The sequence below is a fragment of the Mus caroli genome, unplaced genomic scaffold (genome assembly GCF_978045245.1).
Source record: "Mus caroli unplaced genomic scaffold, Mus_caroli_1 scaffold_4, whole genome shotgun sequence".
NCBI lineage: Eukaryota > Metazoa > Chordata > Mammalia > Rodentia > Muridae > Mus > Mus caroli.
The window spans coordinates 13,915,609-13,937,972 of NW_028227259.1; the positions used below are offsets into that span (position 1 = coordinate 13,915,609).

The 22,364-nt window shown below is 39.6% G+C and overlaps 1 protein-coding gene across 4 annotated transcripts in view; it reads right to left on the bottom strand.

Moving 5' to 3' along the window:
- The window catches only part of Cacna2d1 (calcium voltage-gated channel auxiliary subunit alpha2delta 1), a 427,194-nt gene extending 408,210 nt beyond the window's left edge, over positions 1 to 18,984 (bottom strand). For all 4 annotated transcript variants that reach the window (XM_021163870.2, XM_021163868.2, XM_021163869.2 and 1 more), the window contains exon 1: positions 18,625 to 18,984. In XM_021163870.2, coding sequence (XP_021019529.1) covers positions 18,625 to 18,719 — 95 coding nt within the window. In that variant the 5' untranslated portion in view covers positions 18,720 to 18,984. The remainder of the gene's footprint in view (positions 1 to 18,624) is intronic.
- Positions 18,985 to 22,364: the final 3,380 nt, after the last annotated feature.

Below are 22,364 nucleotides of genomic sequence, written 5' to 3' on the forward strand. Positions count from 1 at the left end.
GAAATACAGGTACAAAGAGTGGAGCAGAGACTGAATGAAAGGCCATCCTGACACTGCCCTACCTAAGGATCCATCCCATCTGCAGATACCAAACCCAGACACTATTGCTGATGCCAAGAACTGCTTGCTGAAAGGAGCCTGTTATAACTGTCTCCTGAGAGGCTCTGTCAGAGCCTGACCAATACAAATACAGATGCAGATGCCCGCAGCCAATTGCTGGACTGAGCACAGAGACCCCAATGGAGGAGTTAGGAGAAGGACTGAAGAAGCTGAAGGGGTTTGCAACCCTATAGGAAGAACAACAATATCAACCAGCCAGACCTCTCAGAGCTCCCTACGACTAAACCACCAACCAAAGAGTATACAAAGAGGGACTCATGGCTCTAGCCACATATGTAGCAGAGTATGGTCTTGTCTGGCCTCTATGGGAAGGAGGCCCTTGCTCCTGTGAAGGCTCGATGCCCCATTGTAGGCTAATGCTAGGGCTGGTGAGGCCGGAGTGGATGGATGTGTGTAGGAGTATCCTCATAGAAGCAGGGAGGAAAGTGGATAGGATAGGGGGGTTTTGGAGGGGAAACCAGGAAGGGGGATAACATTTGAAATGTAAAAAAAAAAAAAAAGGGGGAATAAAATAAACAATAAAAATAAAATAAAACAAAATCATTAACTGCATGTGGGAAAAAAAGAGCAAGATCTAATCATGTCTTAAACCAAATTGTCATAAAAAACACTTGATGATTATATTTGAGGCCTATAAGACAATTATGTGTGGTATTAAATACTCACCCAATACTCACATGTAAAGGCCTTTTGACAAGGTATTTAAGTGATAGCTACATGATGAAGCAACAACATTTTACTATAATAAGAAATAAAATGTGATCTATAATGTTTACTGATGTGGACACTTTGTATTGTCAAGATTTTAGATCTCTCCTAGCCTCCTACTCGCTACAGTATTCTAATATGTACATTCCCTTACTTAGAGGTTTTCAACCCATATAGAAACAGTTATGGTCTAAAGAGATTTATCAATAGGACTTTTCTAGGAGTCCTTCCTGAAATCACTTAGATGAGAACAACTCCTCTGGGAAGGATAGAGAGAGTCCAATTGGCACTGTGAATATCTGTGTACTTCTTGGCCCGACATCCTAAGATGCAACATATTTCTGAAAAAAAAAATGTATGTAAGCTCAACTAGGTTTAAGTGATCCATTAGAGAGCAGAATAAGAGTGTCTCAAGAGAGTCCCAAAACACCTACTGCTAATGTGCTAGGAAACTAGTTGATCTCAACAGTTTAAAAAACTCAATAAAAGTCCTTGATATGGTTGTTCTGAGCTATATACTGGCAGATATAATTTTGAAAAGGCATCCTGGAAAGATATTCTCAAAAAGTAGATAATCAATTACAACTCTATATAACATCTCCTTATGTAAAATCCTGCACACAATATAAAAATGTCTTCAGCAACAGGCTGTCAGAAAAATCGTTAGTGGAAGAAACAGAATTTAAATGAAATATAATTTTGTCAAAAAAAAATTTTTGAAGACTATTTCAATTCTGATGTGCACTGGAAGAAAAAGGCACCCACAAAGTAGAAATTTCAACAGTTGTCAGTGTACATCTGAGTCAAGGATAAATGAGGAATTCCATCAGTAGACAACTTTTACTTTGGTTTGGTTTGGTTTGGTTTGGTTTGGTTTGGTTTGGTTTGGTTTGGTTTGGTTTGGTTTGGTTTGGTTTGGTTTGAGGCAGGTCTCATGTAGCCCTGACTGGCCCGGAAGTCACTGAGTAGAACAAGCTGGCTTTGAATTCAGAGGTGTGCCTGCCTCTGCCTCCAAGTGCTAGATTAAAGGTATGTACCAAACCTAGCCACCTTTGACAACTTTCGTAAAAACAATTTATTTGATTCTGGCATGTTTCAACACAACAAATGTTTTGGTTTCTACTCTGGGACACATTCTGGGATCTGAGCTTAATGCAGACTTTTTGTGTTAACTGCAGCCCCACAGACCAAACATAGAGGAAATTCAACCTGCCCCGATATGGTGTAAGACACTCTTCATCTTGATTCTGAGACATAAGCTAGTTTATGGACAAACTTTTGTGTACAGCTGTTATAGTATAGACGAGTAATCATACGATCCATCAGCTACTTTTCACATTAGCTGGCTTGCTGAAGAGGTCCCTTTTCTTCACTTAAGTATCTAAGTAACTGTTCTGCTGACAGCAAATATTTGTATTCACCGCATACAATAAATATTCTAAGGAGAATATACTTAAAGCTAAATGTGTTTGTAAGTAACATGAAATTCTGCTTAAGAATTCACATGTAAAATTTTAATAGGAGGCTTTAAACTAAATGATTTTAGTTACCTCAAGCAAAAAGCCACAGGCACAGTGGCACATGCTTGTGATCCCCACATTCAAGAGTGCTGGAGCAGGTAGGTGGAGAGTTCAAGGCGAACCTAGGCAACTTAGCCAGGCTATTTCCTTAGCCAAATTATTTCTCAAAATATAAAGTAAAAAGGGTACTGCTGGGCAGGTGGCTCAGTAGCTGTGAGCTTGTAGCTCTTAAGAAAAAAAGTTCAGCTTCCAGCACATTCGTGGCAGCTAGAACTTGTCTAACTACAGTTCTGGGGATCCAAAGCTTCTTCTGACCTTCTAAGGCACAGACATGCATGCAGACACAGCTCCCATACATGCAAAAAAGTAAACAAAAAGAGCTGGGTACAGGTAGAACACTGGCTAAAATACACGTGATCCTGTGGAAGGAAGGGAGGGGAAAAAGAAAGAAGACAAAGCATGGCTGTCCAACAGCTAAACAAGAACTTACACTTCAAGGAAAAGTCAAACTGAAAACAGCAACGCCATTATCATAAATACTCAAGGTAATGACATTAGGTCTGTTCTGGCTGTGCTGCCATGAAGAACCTATGGATTCGGGAATGCTTCTGCTAGTTCATAAGGAAAGAGAGTTTGGAGACTGGTACAAGCCTTCCAAAAGTCAATTCATGGCTCCTGAATAGTTTGTTTTGTCTTGTTTTGTTTTGTTTTTTAAACTACATGTTCTGTTTTGTATATCTGTTTGAAATTTCTAGTTAGGCTCTGCATGGTAGCTTTCGCCTTTAATTCCATTACTCAGGCAAAGGCAGGAGGATATCTGTCACTTCAAGGTAATCTCAGTCTACATAGTGAGAGGTCCAGTGCAGCCAGGGATATCTAGAGCTACTCTTTCTCAAGGTAGATGATAGATAGATAGATAGATAGATAGATAGATAGATAGATAGATAGATAGATAGATAGATATGCATACATACATACAATAATAATAACAACGATGATGATAATAATACTTTTTATTCACTACTTATTCATTATAGTTCACAAAAATAAACATGTGCAATGAATAGTAACTTGACTAAATAAATAAATAAGCCCTATTCCTTTAGCACAGCTTATGTGAGCAACACTAAATTGACAATTACTCTGACCAGAGTCCCAAGTGTTAGAAAATTAATTAGTGCTGCAGGTATAAAAAGAGAGTCCTGAACAACGCGCAGGCCTACCAGAGCAAACTCCCAGGTCTGAGCAAAGCAGACGACATGAGTCCTTGTTTAAAGCAGATAGAAGTCTTCATTTTTTTAGTAAAATGCCATTTTATCTTTAATCTTTTTTCTTAAAAAAAAAAAAAAAACCTAAGTCATCGTCATTCATGTGTTTCCGTTCACTGTAGAGGAGACTCATTAATACTTTATAAGTGTGGCATTAGGAATATTCCATAAGGATACTATATAATAAGTTGATGCTAATTACTATTTTAGAGTATTGCCTCACTTATCCGGGCATCAGAATCCATAGCATTTAGGAAAGTTTCACATAGACGCCTTTACCTGGAAATACCTCAAACTTTCACATTTCCCTCGAGTTTTTGCTTCACGACAATGATGTTTGTAAGTGGACTTAAGCCACAGGGCAGACAATCCTGCTTGGTGGAAGGGGAAATGCTCAGCTTACTAATTATGACAGCAATCCTAATGAGGAGTAAGTGAGCTGCTAGGATGCACTGTCCTGTAATAAGATCGGAACCGATGTGACAAAGCAGAGGAGTAGCAGGACCTCTGACCCTTCAGAGTGTGCCCCACGATTGTGAACAGCGATGGTAAAACGTGAACAGATATTCCCATTTTCTAGGTTTGGGGAGGTTGGTGTTTCTGATCCTTATCTAATACTAAAAGCTGTGGTATCAGAATTCCACTTTTATTGTTCATGGAGTTCAGTAAGCCCTTTTTCTTGGGGCAGTGAGAAATATGATTACAAACAGATATCACTCGGAACATCAGCTATAAAGCACTAAGGAAGGGATTCCTTAAGTATAATTAAGCTGTCAATCCATTTGTTTATGAGTTAATCTAAAGGAATAATCTCATGGTCAGGCTGGCCTGGCCATTCCTCTGATAGTCCCTAAGAGAAGGACCGTACTTTTTTCTAAAATAAATGGTTTTTTTGTTAGCTTTTAAAAATACAAATGTCCAGAAGGTTATAAGAGGAGAAAATAGTGGAGGTCACTTTTTCAGTAAGCATCCTCTGAGACACACACACACACAATCCAAGGTACGGAGAACAAAGAATAGGAATTGTGTAAGAACTGGGATGGAGGTTTGAAGCTATGATGAGCAATCCGAAGTTAAGAGAGATTAAAGGCAGGCATCCTCTGCAAGAGGATCCAAGTCACCGGACTCCAGGAAGCTTTCCTGTTTCTAATCAAATTATACCTCATTAGTGCTTTTACATGTGTAAGTCAACACTTCTGTCCTAGGGACACTGCAGGGAGTTTCAACAGTGGGAAGATAAACTCCCTCATGTTACCAAGTTAACAAATTATAGAGCTGAATTTTGCACCCATCCATGTAACCAGACAGATTCTGTCAAAAATTATTCCCAAATCTTCAAAATTATCCATGTTCCAGGTTTAAGTATTAAATTTATATAATTGGCATTAATACACACAACATTTATTTATGTCATTAACCTAACAATGAAAAGTTTAAAAACAAACCAGGTTTGAGGCCTTACACTTAAAAGACTTCCATACATCATGAGTTAAGTTGTATAAAGGGTGTGAGGTAAGGGTCATATTTTGTTTTCTGCATATAGATGTTCAGTTTTCTAAAGCTCACTTCCTGAACATATTCTGCTCTCTACAAAACCATCAAGTGTGTAAGGAATTTGTTACTCTTTGCCTCTACATGGTACACGATGCAGGAGAAAGGGAAAAAACAAGTCGCTTAAATCCTATGCTCTATGGTTCTGAGAAGGAAACCTAGTTAGAAATGGCACCATGCCACACCTTCTTAGCTCAGCTTTTAAAACTCTAAGTGGGTACTCAGAAGTCAACTCAAGATAGAGGAAACTGCTGTTACTCAGTGCGGGTCCACAGCCTGTGAGATCTGTAAGCCTTTGCAGACATCTCTTCTGACTCTTCTGAATGAAGACGTAGTAGAGACCAGGCAACCATTGCAGTGGGCTCACCATGCATTCTAGTGGTGGACAAATCAGCTTCACACTAAAGCCATGGCAGGAAGGTTAGAAACTGTAAGCAGACCTCAGGAAATGGAAGCTGGAGCTAGCGAGTATGTCGCATTTTTATGACTTGATCCAGTTCTTATGCCCCTTCCAGGGAAGATTTAGAGTCCTCCAGTGTTTTCAATGGAAAAGTGTAAGAGATTATTTAGGGAAAATAGTCTTCAGTAATCTCCAAAGAGGCCTCCCTCCAGCAACAGAGAAACACTGCAGGAAGAGCCTGTAGGCCAAATCCCCACACTAGGATGAAGGACGATTAGCTAAGGTTCAAGTCTTTGCTCCTAAGTCCGTTGAAATACGTGTATACAAGTGGCATCTCATTTAAGCATTGTAGTTTCTAATGAAAGGCACCGAACATGACCCCCTTTAGAAGGTATATGGATGAAACTCAAGAAAATTAACAGTCCCAAACTGCAGACTCTAAATCGGAAAAAGTACTTAAGCTACCTGAGACCTTAACTCTGCCAAGCTGCCTACCTGCTGCACTTAAGCACTTAGTAGGCCAGCATGGCTCTCTTGTTACTTAAATATCGACCAACTCAACTGCAAATTGTGGAAGCTCATTTTTCACTATAGAACCACTATGTTATGTGAATGATATGGAACAGGAGGCTCATTCACACAGGGCTCAGGCAGATAAAAAATGAAAATTATGACCAGAAACCACAGGACACCCATACATATTTTGATACCTTGGCTATTTCTAATAAATTTTCTGGTCCTAGTCTGCCTGCTAGAAAGCATTTTTAAGGTTTTATTCTCTCTTCTCAATGTTTATTCAATATGTATATGTCAGAATTAACATTCAAATTTTATATAAATTTCACTCATATGGAAGTGTACGTGTAATGTTTGAATAGGCAACACATACATATATGTGTAATCTGATATCTATCCACACTTCTGTTAGGGGAGCAAAGTAAACACAAGGAGAAAATAAAATAACCCCTAAACTGCCTGTTCAAGCCAGGTTTTAAAATCCTTCTGTGCAACATACAGTTTGAGTCCAGGGGAAAACCTATTTCACTTCTGGGAACCAAACTTACAAAAAACAAAACAAACAAACAAACAAAAGCAAACAACCAAAAGGAGCAAGACACAGTTGGAGGATTTCAAGCCTAAGATGGCCCCTGCTGTCAGTCATTTGCAGCCAAGGACTCAGCTGGCTTTGAGATATCACACAGACAGGCTGTGTCACATTTGATAATTTAAAGAATGAATGATCTCATCTAATTATAATGCATGGTTTACTCTGTGATGAGTTACCATTCCCCCATGTTTATTTATTACCATTGAGAATTACTACACATTTTAAACAATTCCCAGTAGACCTTTATAGCCATGTACTAAGCTCCTGGGAAAGGGGCTACACACATTCACACACACACACACACACACACATTCACACCCACAATACAATTTTGCTTCACGAAAATTAATTCCAATTCCTCCTGCTATTCTAAGAGGAAAATCGGGTGCCTGGAGAAAGAACCAAGCAGGGACAATGTTGGCTTTACCACAGTCTGCACACCCTTCATTGTGCCTCACCCCCCTGCGGCTACACATGGCCCATTTGTTCAAGTCTACTAACATTTTTACAGATGCAAATTTAAGTCAATTCTAATATGATGTCATGGCAAAGAAGGGTTGGTATTTTTAAAGTGACAAACATCATAAGAATTTGACACAGCGCTCTCTATGGCAAATGTCAAAATGACTGCTAGGAAAAGGCAGGATGTGTGGCACTTGCAAACTTGCTGCTTCTATGTTATCATGGAGTAGTGGTCACTGGGGAGGAATTCATGCACAGCTTAATGTAAAACCTCTCTTTGCTATTGAACCAATTCAAAATTCACAGCAGAAATTGAGTGTTTCTTCTCCAGGTAGTGTAGTAATTGTGAAAGGCTGAAAAAGGGTTGGGTGGAGTTTCATGAATGGAAGTAGGACGAGTTGAATCAACAAAGACCTATGGAAGTCTCCTACAGGCAGATCTTTGTGGACTCGCTCATGACTGAAGTCTCATTCTGTCTGCAGGACTGCCTGGAATTGTTTCTAAGAACATCAAGAATGGCCCTGCTTTCTTAAATTTTGAAAATGTTGCTTTGTAGCTAAAAACTCATATCTTTGATTAAAAAAAAAAAGAGGTTATCAGTGGCAAAGTTGTGACTTTTAAAAATAGATTCACTCTCTTGAAGCTCTCTGCTCAAACAACAGGTGCCAGCTATAATGCCAAAGGGAATCAGGGAATCACCGGGAAGGCTCGTGGCTGGGCCTTCTTCCTGGTCTGTTCAGGACCTCAGTTCTATCCTTAACCTAGGGATGCAGCAAGCACCTAAGCTTCGCTCTACTCACACTGCAGGACCTTTTTACCGAGGTCTCCCTTTTATGATCCAAGTGAGAGTTTTAAGGCTGTTGGAAGCTGTTGTTTCCATTCCTTTGTGTCTCTCATGGTTCAAATGCACAACAATTTTGCTCATTGAGCCATTATTATTTATTCATGGTCTCTTAAAGACAGAAAAAGCAAGCGAAGGGCAAATAGTAAACTCTGACCATTAAAAAGTACTCTAGGTTCTGCCAAGCACACTTAGTTGATCCCGACGGTGCCACAAGATGGTGATACAAGAACATTATATTTGTTCTTCAGACAGAAGCTGAGACTTAGTTCTCTTCTCCTTTATATTGACTCTGTTTATCTCTCAATTTTTATTGCTGAGAGAGTCAGTGGGATAATGGATGCTCACACCTCAAGGTACCTGTGTGCAGTCAGAGAGGAACAGGTCAAAGTGAAACTCTAGAATCAATCTACCCTGTATTCAATTTGAGCTCAGAAGAAAATTCAAAGAAGCAGCTCATCCCTGAATGAGATGAAACAGTAAGACTTACCTTAAAGGCCTATTCTGAAGGTGAAATGGACTTGAAAACATTTCCATGTTCCACTGTGAATGATTTCATAGTGCCAGGAACTGAGAAAGAGCTCAGATATCATATAAGTAGTAATTCCAAGACCATCAGGAGATGGGAGATGCCTCCAAGAAGGTTGATTAAGGATATGTCTAGCTAGAATATGTTATCTGTCAATGTTCATCCATCAGTAGTGTTCACAGACAATGCAGAATCCAAACTACCTCAGATAAGGCCGGAAGTGTTAGCATAGAGTCTCAGGACTCAGGAGGCTGACACAAGAGAATGATGAATTCAAGACCAACATGAGCTACATGGTAACACCTTATCTCAAATAGACAGACAGATAGACAGACAGAAAAAGTGAGAAGTGAAAAAGGGAAAGAGAACAAAGAAAAAAAGTGAGTAGATCAAACCATAAATGCCATGGGAAAAGAATTTTTAAAAGGCCAGGTAGGTGGGGGGGGCAGTAAAATCACAAAAGGGAAATAATAGCCCTTAAGTCTTTTCGCCTCTTGCCACAAACCACAAGGGTGGTTTTTTCCAAACTGTAATGGGACCAATGTGATCAAGATTAATGCTGGAAATGTTGGCAGCTTCGATCCTAACCATTCATTCATTCAACTTGGAAGTCAGGAAACTGCTGTAAGGCAGCTACCAATAATTTCAAAACGTTTGGGAGACCTGAGATGCTTACGAAAGGGATGAGCAAGGACAAGCTTAGGTGAAATACCTTATCCGTAGGTGATTAATTAGTTTATTAAATTTATCATCTTGGGCTTTTTTCATAAGTGTCTGTATCCATGCAAACTACTAAATATTGAACATGGAGAGGATGATTATAAATAGTAGAAAAGGGAAGTAAACAACCAACACTTGCCTAAAAAAAATTATAAACAAAAACGTTGAATTGCCAAGAACTATGTTTTTGTATCTGTTCAATGATGTTCATCCTTAAATCACAAGCATGTCTTAGTCACTGTTCTATTGCTGTGACCACAACTCTTATAAAAAGAAAGCATTTCATTGGGGCTTGCTTACAGTTTCAAATATGAAAGTGTGCTTACAGCTCATTATCATTACGGTAGAGAGCATGGCAGCATGCAGACAGGCACTGGAGCAGTAGCTGAAAGCTACATCCTGATCTATAGGCAGGAGGAAGAGGGAGATACTGGGCCTGGCTTGGGTTTCTGAAATCTCAAAGTCCACCCCCAGGGACATACTTCCTCCATCAAGGCCAAACCTCCAAACCCTTCTAATCCTTTTAAATAATGTCACTCCTTGGTGACTAGGCGTTCAAATATATAAGCCTAGAGTGGCCATCCTTATTAAAATCACTACAGAAGCACAAACACTTATTAGATTTAATGACATCGCTGAAAATCACAGTCAAAAAGATAATCTCTCCCAAGAAAGAAGTGCAGGAAATATAACAAAGTCAAATGCAAAGGGGATAAAATAGGAAGCTGCAAGTCTATCTCCACCAAGAACAATAATAAGTGCTTTAGGCTAGGGTCCTCCGAGTCTGAATACTCATGACATGAGTGCACGATGTGGCCAATCATGTCAGTTTATTCTACAGAATGGAAGGTATGATTTGGAACACTCCATGAAAATATATCCGATAAATTACGCTGGTATCTACCGTATATTTCAGTGATCTGCTTTAATTCTAAAGGCTGATTCAGGTTTCAGAAGTGACTTCATGAGACATTGTTTCTCATCTTGATTCCTTCTTCAGCTGCCTCTTTCAGAACGCTCATCCATCAATCATGACCTCTCTAATGGAATTCTTTTCTCTGCCATTTGGTCTGCTTCCTCCGATAGGCACAAGCCACCCCTCCAGTAATGCTTATTTCTCTTCCTATATATCTGTCCTCAGCACATGCAGCCTTTTCTGAGAATTGCTTCTTCTACCACCAATGGTAACAGCCACTTGTCCTCCACAATGAAGCACCTGTTAATGAGAACAGACCCGGCAACTAAAAAAAAAAATTATATACATATATATATATATATATATATATATATATATATATATACACACACACACACACAAAGAGAAGGAAGCTGAGTCAATCGGGATTTGTCCCTTTACCAAATCCCATCTTCTGCTCACAATTGACTGAGACATAGGCAGCTATCAGATCCCCTTTGGCTTATCAAGCCATTTTTTCCTCTAGGGAATACATTTTAGTAAGATTCTGGACTTCCTATTAGTCGGTCAAGAAAGCATAATCCCTTGCAATCATGAAATACCAGGACGACCAGGAAGGAGATAAAGACGATCTTCAGGGAAGAATAAGGAGGAGGTAAAACAGGGATGCCAGGCAGACCAGAGTGGTGATGTTGAGGGCAGTCTCCCCTATCCCATATCTGTTAGCATTTCTTTGACTTCAGCTTACATGACTGAATCATATCATCCCACCACTATCTGAAAACATGACTGATTTCCTGTAAAATTTAATTCCAAATGATCTAATATAATCCGTGGTTTTGTGACTTACGAATTCCAAATCCTCCCATTCACCCTTCTTATTCTGAATTTATTCTAGGTTTCTCATTTCCTTCACGTTCCCAAATTTCTAGAAACAGCGCTCTGTACTTGGTGTCTCCAAATTCCCAACTTCCTTTCTGCCCTTAAAGTGCAGGAACCATGCTCTGTCCCCAGCACTACTGAACTGTTCATTTATATCACAAACTTGCTGACGTCCTTAATGGGAACCCCTTGCTTGGCCTCTCTGCAAATGAAACAATGCACCAAACTTCTCCTGAGAAGTTCCATTGTGGGTACCAATTTTTCTTAACTAAATAAACAAATGAAGCTTTCTTCTGGTTTTAGACGCTGTTCTGAAACAGCTTCCAAACACTAGACAGAGAGTGCTAAGGACCAATAGATACCTGCAAAACAGGACAACTCAGCATCGTACAGTCAGGATACCTGTCAGCTCACCTTCCACACTTGTCAAGTGTTCATTCCTCCTCAGGACAATGAAACATGATCTCCCTGCTACAGACCTTGCTTCTTTTTCTTTCTGATCTCCAACACCGACCACTCCACTGGCATCTTTTCTTGCCTAGCCAAGGCTAAAACCGAGCAGATCCTGTTTCATTAGATAGTGGTTTTTCAGTATGCCTTCTATCTTTGGCTCAGTCGTGTTTTCATGCACCCCACTATCACTATCTCCTGCTTAAGTTGGAACTGTGATTGTCTTTCATTGGGACATCCTGCCTCCATTTGTGCTCCTAGGTTATACCTCAGCAAAGTACATGATTGGCACTGAACAATAACTGCATTAATTGTTGGGTTAAATTATATTTGAGGTTAAAACATTTGAAGTAGAAAACATTAAAGGAGAAAGTATAAATTAAAACTATTTCTAAAAATGAAATAGAGTATTTACTTATTGGCCCAAAAAGTCTTGAGTGCACTCCTAGAAGGCCAACCATCTACAGGTTATTTTGTTTCTTTTAATCTCATGGAAGAAATTTTGTTAGAGAGCCTCTTGTTTGATAATTAACTCTTAACACTTTAATGAAATATCATGCTAGTATTTCTTATCCAAGGAACCATTTCCCTAGAGGTTTATAAAAACATATGAATTTCTAAGTATTTTTATGTTTTTTATTTTTTAAGATCTAGACACTTTTAATATCTGTATTCCTTACAGTAAATTTCCATATCTGAATATTTAGGTCTCTAAAAATGAATCTCATGCTTCGTGAGTGGTATTTCAAGTCTAAGAAAGACCACATTTGAAATGCGCCAGGATGACAATACAGTGAAAATAACTAGCGGCTCCTTCTAGCGTCTGCAGTTTTGTAACTCATAAATCTGAGGGCTCCTTTCTCTGCCCCACTTTTAACTTCGCTCCTCAAGGTTCTTTTATCACAAGGCCTGTTGATCACCATTTAAAAACAAGAGATTTTTCCCAGTGTGTCTGACCTCATTCGTTTTATTGAGCTATACCTCTTTTAACTCTCAGGATAAGGAGTTATTGTCCAGCCATCCCTTATATGGTCAGCCAGTAAGCACCTTACAAAAGGACAATTTTATTAGCTCTTTCCAGTTTGTTCCTCTAATTATCCCCACACTATGTGGGCAAATGTCAAAAGGAACAATTGTCTAGACTGTCTGATATTTTTGATAGAAGTGTCAATTATGTGCTACAGATTTATCTGTATGTCACCATCGTTCACAAATTTCCCTTACAGGGTAGGAGGAAGTCTCAGCAAACACTGAACAGAGATGCAAGTAAGAAAGACAGGAACTTAAGAGCTGGTTATGAACAGCCCAGGGAGGGGACAAAATTATTTTATTTGACTGGATGCCCACGCACACAATAAATTATGATTAGTATTCAGTGTATGCTAACATGCAGAAAGGAAAAGAAACAACACATAATATTGAAACAAAATTGCTAGGATCATTTTTCATCAGACACTAGGAGAGAACCATAGTAAAATTTTAATTGCCCAGGAAAAATAACTTAGACAGTGAGATTAGCCTCAAACTGATGTGTTTAAAATGGAAAAGGCCATCATTTTCTCTGTCATCATTTCTAATTTAAACTGTCCTTGCATCCACAATACTGAATTTTAAATGCATCCTAATTTTTTTAATTCACTGAGCATATGGCTTTAAAAAAATCAGCAGAAGCATATGTTAAAATAACATTTAGCCTAAAATATTCCACATTCATATTCAAAGAGAACATCTTCAAATAATGATATTTAATATATAATATATGTTCATATGTAATATATATCATACATGTAAATCTCAATAATTCAGAATCGGGATTATATACACACACACACATATATATAAGTGTTCAGGCCACAAGGCCAATGTTTTTCTTGTTCACAAAATTATTAGAATCTGTACAAATAAATGCTAAAACTTATGAAAGAAATGGCCATTATCTTGATTCATTGCTTTAATTACTAATAATATTGGTTCCTATGTGCTAGATCACTACAAAAGAAAGCCTCTTATCATGAAATGCCTAAACGTTCATATTTTATATAATGTTTTGAACCAGCACAGGATTGTCTTTACTTCTAAAATATCATAACATGAAATATATTTAACTCTTACAAACACAGATGCATACTATACATAAATAAAAAGGTAAAATTGCTCACTATCTATAGACCTTTTTAAGAAGTGATCAATATTTTCAGTGCAATAGTGTCATTTTCAAGATGTTCTTATATACAATGTCACTCTAATGCTTGGAATGAATTTTAAACCTTCAAGATGGCAAGAGATTAACAGAAATAATACTGTATGGACCATGTGAATTAGCTTACATTGCACTTTTTTAAAAAAAAATCTAGCAAATCATCCAGTATATATGTATGCATATATATATATATATGAATATATATTCCTGCATATGTATTTTAACATACAAACTATCATTTAATAATTAAAGAACACTGTAACTGTATACACTAGACAAATAATCTAATTATGTACTAAATCTTTAGATAATTTTAAGAGGAGGTAAATGTGGCCTTTCCTTCCTTTCAGTATAAATTGTTTTATCAATTGACATTTTCTTTCAACTCTATAATGAGCATGATGCTCCCATTTCCGTGTCTAGTGCACGTAAAAGCCAAGGTAAATCATGCACAGGCCCCATGGTTGGCTACCACTGCCCAGTGCAAATGTCCAGGGAAGCAACTGCATGAGAGACTGAGAACATTATAGGCAGTCATGAAAAAAGGTTGGGTTGCCACACTCACAGACCCAGCAGCACACAGTGTACTCTGCGGACACACAGACTGGAAACAGCAGAGCAGTCCATGGTCCCCAGGAAGCAGCTTACATACTCTGACATAGGACCTCAGACAGCTCTTTTAACATGGTTGATGGAATGCTGCTACCATTTAAGAATAAAATATTACATGTTATAAGCTAAAACAGATTCTGATTTCTCTAAAGCATTCTACATATGCTTATGTGAGAACTTTCTAGGTCTATACCTAAAAGACACTAAAGGAGATTTAAAATTGCATAATGAGACAAAAAAATATTTTATCTCACCCACTTAAATCTCTAGCTTAAAGTTAAAACTTCACTGAAGATAAATACGAGGAGGCAAGGAATTCATACTTGTATTGAAAAATATGGAAAAGAAAAGGGGCAATGGGTAAGTATTTAATGTAATAGTGCTATGGAGAGCATATGATTTAAATGACAGGAAGCTGTGAGCACAGACATTTAATATTTTCAAAATTCTACATAGCTTGTCATCATGAATTTATGCTCTAAAAATAAATAATAAATTTAAAGACAATACTTTATTTGCTTGCATCTTAATGGAAAAAACAAAAGTATGCTATATTGATATATTTCAGTATCAGAGAAACAATAGAAAGGTGCACACCTAGGTTTCTCTGAAGCGTGATGAGATTTTTACCTGTTTCAAAACTGAACTACCTGCTTTATATTCTAGTGTTCCATGTGTTTATTAAAGTAATAGTAATAAAAATCCATTGGAAGAAAGGAAAAATACATCCTTGTTTACATCCATTTATAACCCATAAGCTTATATGTATGTATGTATTTTTCTACAATGATTTTTGGATTTTAGTTCAGTTTTTCTAATGCTTGCTGAAATGCCAAGGCAGATAGTGACTTATATGCCCACTAAAACAATAGCAAATTAAATATGCTCCTACTTATACAGAGAACTACACCTATTGTTTAATATTCTAACCATACACCTGTGGAGTAATCAATGCTCTCATGATGTTAGGGCTTGTGAATACAAGATAGAAATCAAGAAAAGGGTGTTTAAGGGCCATTCATTTTGAAACCTATAAATACTATCTTATTTTGTGTTCTTTAATATGACACATTTCCTCATGCCATGTACAATATAAATAGAAAGTTCACATAAGCATCACTACACCACTTACTCTTAATGCATGGGACCGCTAAATACCCATTCCAGCATCATGGCATCCAGATATAGCCATATTTCTACATAACAACAGAAAAATATGCATCTTTAAGTATTCAGTACTCAAAGCTACTGATTTTTGGCAACACTTTATTTATTAAAAGTAACTAAAATTCTTAGTTACATATTTAGATCATATAATCAAGTCACATACAGTAACTGGCTTTCATCCAGTCGTTGCTCACTGGGTAGCACTTTGATAAGGCTGAGATAAAAGTTTAATTTGAACTATAATGCTTTAAAAGTGGATCTATAAGCCAGTTCTAAAACTAAGGACAGATTTGAAATTAACATTACTATATTGATCAGCACCCATGTGTTCCTGAATTTTAACAGATATGTTTTAACATAAGTGCCAAAGAATTATTTTCAGAAAGAAAGCTGCCCTTTTTGAGAATTATATTTTGAAACACCACTACAATATATGTATACTATAATGTGAGGGTGGTGAATTTTCCATTACAGCATGTGCCAATAGGCACTTGCTTGCTAGCACATCATGTATTTCTTTCACACGTTACTTTCAAAAGTATACCCAAAAGAAATATATAGAGCATAAAAATAAAAATGATGTTAAAATTCTTTTGACCCCATTGTTTGAATGTTAATTGTTGGGATGGATTTATTATTTTGCTGCAGAAGAATATACTGTATTAGAATGTTCTCTAAAACAGAGGGCAGAAAACCTAGCATTTAGAGTAATATGTTTATTTCTTATAACAAAACTAAAGACATCCATCTTAAACATCACTAAAGAAAAAAAAAAACTCTTCATGTGTAAGTCCAATTAGCAACTAATTAATGTTACAGTGTGTTAATGACATGGGCTTCCTCTTCTGAAGATGAAAACTTTTCATTTTATTTTAATTTTGCTGAAAAATAAAACTGCCAACAAAACCAAATAATTTCCTAATGATTTTCTGAAAAATTTATAAATAGAAGCATCCCAATTAGCCTTTAATAATTGTTATAGTCTTTGGGTTCCGTCCTTATAAACTTGAATTTTTTCCCAGATAATCTGAGCTTTGTCTTGATAAATAGTGCATTTAATTTTTCTCATGCAAGCAAAGCAGATAGCACTGTTTTTTTTTTTTTAATGAGATTGATGCCACAGTTTTTCACAGATCTTATTCTGAAATCTAACATGAAGTACAAATGTCAACTACCCTTCCTCAAAAGATAGAATTACTAACTTTACAAATAAGTAATTGCAGAAGCAGGGAGGTTTCCAAAACGTTGTTAATACTACCATAAAGACACTGTCTTTGGGCTACAAAGCCCATTCTTAGTCCATAAAATAATGTTTCACATAATATGAAAATATTTTCATACTCCTATTGTTTGAAACAGCACAAATCCTTTCAAAGAAAAGGAATCACGGTTTCCCAATTCCTATCTTAAATGCTTACTTGATCTCCTTCACGTCCTTAACATATATCTGACCAGGGAAATTGAGTTACTTAATTTTGGGAAAACATTTATTGCAGATGTTCTTATGAGAAGGATTTTCTACGTTAGTATCTTACTATGACATGCTGAGTGCTGTTTGTTTGTGTTTTGTGGAAGGAAGAATCCTTCCCAATTAGTAGCAATATTGGCAATTCAGTTTAAAACAACACTAAAAATGCGCACACATTTATGTGCCACAACTTATTTGACTCAAAATGCATGAGAGGCACCCGAGTTCTTATGTAATAGGCCGAGCTTCAAAAGCACTAAAATATAAATAAGTGAAAGTACGATTTCTTAATAAGACTGGATGATTTTGTAGCATCTTAAGGGAATTCTTAGACTTCTCATGTTTAAAATTAAACAGTTGGAACGTTCTGCCAATTAAACGAAGCTCTACAGATGGCTTTTACCCTTTTGCTTCATAACAGAAAGGATATGCAATCATTTTTATGGAAGATTATCTAAAGAGAACATTACTGTAAATCAATGCCATAAATATTAGACATCCCCCTTTCTCCTGGCTGGAATATGCATCTCTAGATGCTTGCACTGACAACTAAGGTGATAAATGCTCTAGGCCAAATCTTAAATAATAGCTGTCGGGTTCCAGCTAGTACGGATGCACTTCTAGTGTACCCCAAAACTCCAGGATTCAGCTCTCTGCCAACAAAGGACAGCAAGTGATTCCCTGCAGCATAAAAGCCGGGAAGGCTACCTTGGGTTTTGTTTTTGTTATGTAAAATGCATTAAAGTGACTCACCCACTTAAGACTACCTACTCTGAACAGCTTTAAAGTACCTTCAAGAACCAAAATAAATGCTTTCCCAGAATGCCAGATAAGCTATTCAGCGCATTTAAAAATACGTATATGTGCCACTGACTCTGATTCCTTCTTGCACCCGAGAGAGCGGAGAATGGTTGCATTGCATCCCTTCCTGCCGTGTGACTACAGCTACCTTTCAACACTCTATTTCTAGAATAGCAACGGTTTCTTTCTCTCTTTCTCTTTTTGAAAGTTATTTTAGAAATGTTAAAAATAAGGGAAAATTGCAGGAGACTGGGGAAACAGTTCCACCCTCAAAGAATAGGGGTTCTATTCATTCTAAGAAAAGGAACCTCGTGTCTGTCGGCACTTAGATGTTTCAAATAAAGGGTTGGGTAGGTTGGCTTGGGTGGCCCTTGTACCTGTGAGCACTGGGGTGGACAGCTCGCTTAGCTGCCGGGAGCGAGCTGGCTACAAACCAGGGAAGCTGTCAGGCGCTCCTAGCAATTTGGGATCTAAATGAGTTTGGACAGCACAGCAATTAGCATCCTAGAGGCCAAGTACAGGAGAAGCGCAAGCTACCGGGGTCAGCCCGAAATTAACTCTGAAATACCTAACGGAAACCCAACTTTTTCATCTGGCTGGGTTTGGTGGGAGCTGGATATGCCCACAAAGTTTTTCCCCAAGTCCGGCTACAGTCTTCAGCTTGCAGCATCCTCGGAGACCAGGCTGAGACGCCGCCGACGGCTAGCGGACGTTCCCTAGGACGGTGCGGCCGGCCGAGGCTCGGCACGCCGGTTCCGAGCTCACTCCAGCCGCCAGCAGCGCATCACCGGGCGGCCCAGCCTCCGAGGCTCCCAGCCGCGCTCCCCGCCCCCCACGGGCAGCCCGCCCGGCATCGAGCGGGGACCCCCGCCTCCAGCCCCACCTGGGCCCGCCGACTTACGTGACGGGCGAAGGGAAGGGCTCCTCGCTCGAGGGGCCGATCAGCCCAGATTGGAAAAGTGTCAGAGTCAAGGCCAGCAGGCAGCCAGCAGCCATCTTCGCGATCGAAGATCAGTGCCCTCCCTGCCGGCCCGGAGGCGGCGGAGCTGCACGAGGCGGCTGAGGGACGGAACCGGGGCGCCGACGTCTGCGGGAGAGCGCGCGGGGGAGAAGCGGGCTGGGCACGGGCGGGCGGCCGGGCGGGCCGGGCGGGGCCGGGCGGACTCTCTAGCGCGTGGCTGCCGCTCCGTGCCACGGCTGCCTCGCCTGCGCCGCCATCAAGGGCGACTGTGGAAACAGAGCTCGGCCAGCCCGCCGGCGCCCGCGCGCTCTGGCTCCCAGCGCTCGCCTCCCTGATTTATCCGCGGTCGCCGAGGAGAGGGCGGGGGCGGGGCGGGGGCGGAGGGGGCGGCGCGGGGACGCGGCGGCTGCGGGGATGGGGGTGGCCGGAGCGGGGCTCCGGCTGCCTTCCCCGGGCGGGTCTCGGGGAGGCGGCTGTGGGTGGGCAGCGGGAGGGCCGGGCGTCAGAGCCGGGCGGGGACGGCCCGGGCGCAGCCCTCCGTACAAGGCAGGGAGGAACTCCCAAAGTCGCCGTCGCCTGCTCCCGCCGCGGGGCGTGCGGAGGCCGAGCGGACGGAGCTCGTAGGTGCTCCCCGAGGGACCACCGGCCGGCCGCGCGAATCTACCGCTCGCGCAGGCTCCTGCCGAGCACTTTGCTGGCCTCCTCCGGGTTATTTTTTGCACAATCTGGCAGGGGCCCCCAAGCCCTTCTCCCAGGCGTAGAATCCGCTGCCTGCCTAAGAATCATGAAGTGATTTAACAACAAATCTAGGAGGGGTTTGTGGTGCTTTAGAAAACGCCACTGTGGACTCAACCAGGTGGCACTGGTTTTCATGGTGTGCCGGGGGGTCAGGGCCTTTGACAGGGCTCTAACTAATGGTGCCAGCGGCCCTACACCCATGTACAAGTAGACTCGGTTTACCTGGCGGGGGCAGATCCTCAGGGGCGGACTGGGAATCATTGCAGAACAAGCTAGCAGATGCTGTAAGATGTCTTTCCTACTGGTTCATAAGAAGGAAGGCTAGGGGGTGGTTAGTGTTGCAAAGGGCTTTGGCAACATCTTAGCAAGCAATCTTCCAACTGGTTGAAAAATTTTCCTGTCCTGACCACTGGACTGCTTTGTGAACAAGCTTGTTGCCTGCTGAATTCACTTTGTTAGTGTGAACACAGAACGGAAGTTAACATCAGAAACAGGTGGCCCTCTGCAAATTGCATCTGAAATGTGGAGGAAGGGCTGGTTTTACCTCCACTCTGGGGAGAAGCAGGGCTATCTAGGGTCTTCTAGAAAGAGCAAAACAAAGCAAAACCATCGGTCTTCATTTATACCTTCCCTGCCTGGCTCAGGCCACTTTCGAGGACAGACTTGGTGGGCCGCTCCTAGAAAGGCTTCATGGAACAGCCCAAATTCTTAAGCTGCTTGCAGAAGGATATGAAAACACTGTGACATGAAGTCAGAGAATACAGTTCCTGATAAGAAAAAAGACCCTCACACTAATGATGTTGTGGCTGTAAGATTATTAACTCCTTTTATAGAAGATTGTTAATCACCCCTTTTATAGACGGGTAGATAGACCTCTACTCATTCGGAATTGATCAAACAAAGAGATGGTGATGATGGGAGTGATTGCCGACCAGCTCACAAATGTATTTGTGATTTTATGATGTTTGGCCAGGTAGGTTAGCTTTCCCGTCCCCCTCATCTCTCCCTTTTCACGCCTTATTTGTTTTCTTCAAGTCCTCTGCATCTCTATCATGCCCTTTGTTTCCTTCTTCCTACTCTGAGTGGCCTCACAAAGGCACCCCAGAGCGACTTAACTTAGTTTGTTTTGTGCTAGGCAGCAGAGCTGCAGGAATGAGGAGGGATGCAGTGGGCTGCAATGGGATTCAGAGCTACAGCTCTGAAGGGTAGTTTACTGCACATACATTTCTTCCCAAAATTGGACACCCATATAGTCAAATCCACCGTTCTTTACAATTTTTAATGATTCAGAGGCAGATCTTCTCTTGCTATAGAATTAGAACAAGAGAATTAAATGCTCATTATTGTCTACATAATGTGCTGGTATCATAATGGGTTTACTATATTAAAATATCGTTATAATGTTATGCCAATTATTATCATTAATGCTTCAGACTCCCTACCATTGTATATTATATATGTATATATTTATATGTATGTATATAATTTTTTAGAAGAAAGGACTTATAGAGTAAAAGAATGTAATACAGTCCTTGAGAAGGTAAGTCAGATTTTATTATAAACTTTGTTGGCCTTGAGCCATATCTCAATGTCTTTAGATCTCTCTTATGATATACTATATTCTCCAATATCTGAAGCTATGATAAAAAGATGTTGCTTCTACAGTTCTTACTTTGAGGGGTAGGTGTTGTTCAGCTACAAACCTCAGTCTTTTACTTATCAGAGTGAAGTTTAGCTGTTAATTGTTTTTGTTGACAGAAAACTTTTAATGAAGACATTCAACATGAAGTTTTTAAAAGATGTACCTATGATTGCTAAAACAAAGCATTCTCCACAGCATTCGTTTATGCTTCTGCTGGATTAACCACATCATTACACAATGACTTATTTTTTTCTCATCTCAATTGTGGTTTGGAGAGGGGCTCCATAAAGCTCAGATCATAGCCTATTAATTTTAATAAAAATTCCCTATATCAACAAAATCTGACATTTAAGCTAAAATGTTTTCAAATCATAGGAATTGAAGGTAAAAATGACTGCATTATCACCTAAAACCAAATCAAGAAGCCAAAAATTAATGTCTAAAATTCATTTAAGCAAAGTCACTTTAATTGGAAAGTAAATTAATGCAGGATTTTCTTGAATTTCATAATTTCTATGAGAGTTTAAAGACAATATGTGGAAAATATTAACTTTTATTTAAAACAAATATACGATTCATAACTCCTTGTTAACTCTCAATAGTTATTCAATATCAATGAAAGATAAAAGAACAGGAAGATTCAACTGTTCTAGCTCCTTAGAGAATGCTTTCAGGAGAGGAAGAAAGCAATTTCAAATATCAAGTCCCTGGAGAATGGGTAAGAAAGTCTGTAGTACATTTTAAGCTGGAGAGGGAGGGAGAGTTCTTTTTCAGTGTTTTAAAAATAAAGTGGCACCAAAAAAGCCTTCACTTAAAAAAATGGAAAAAGCAACTATTCTAAATTAAGAAATAGAGTCAAATGTTTTCTATAAACAAACTAAAATAAACTTTCTTTGACCCAAGGCATATGGATGGATGACAGATAAATAGACAGACAGACAGACAGACAGACAGACAGACAAGGCATTCAGTTTTTATGAGAGAACTGTTTTCTAAGTGGGCACTAAGCACATTAAATGCATTTGCTGCTGTACATTGTTTATTGTCTTTGCTGAATTTATTGCACTCTGCAAAACATCCTCACATCTGTAAATAAGCAACACCCTTTCCTTCCTTCCTTCCTTCCTTCCTTCCTTCCTTCCTTCCTTCCTTCCTTCCTTCCTTCCTTCCTTCCTTCCTTCCTTCCTCCCCCCTCCCTGCCTCCCCTTCCCTCCCTCCCTCCCACTCCCTGATCTTTAATGCTGTCCTGGAACTCACCATGTGTAGACTAAGCTGGCCTTGAACTCACAGAAATCCACCT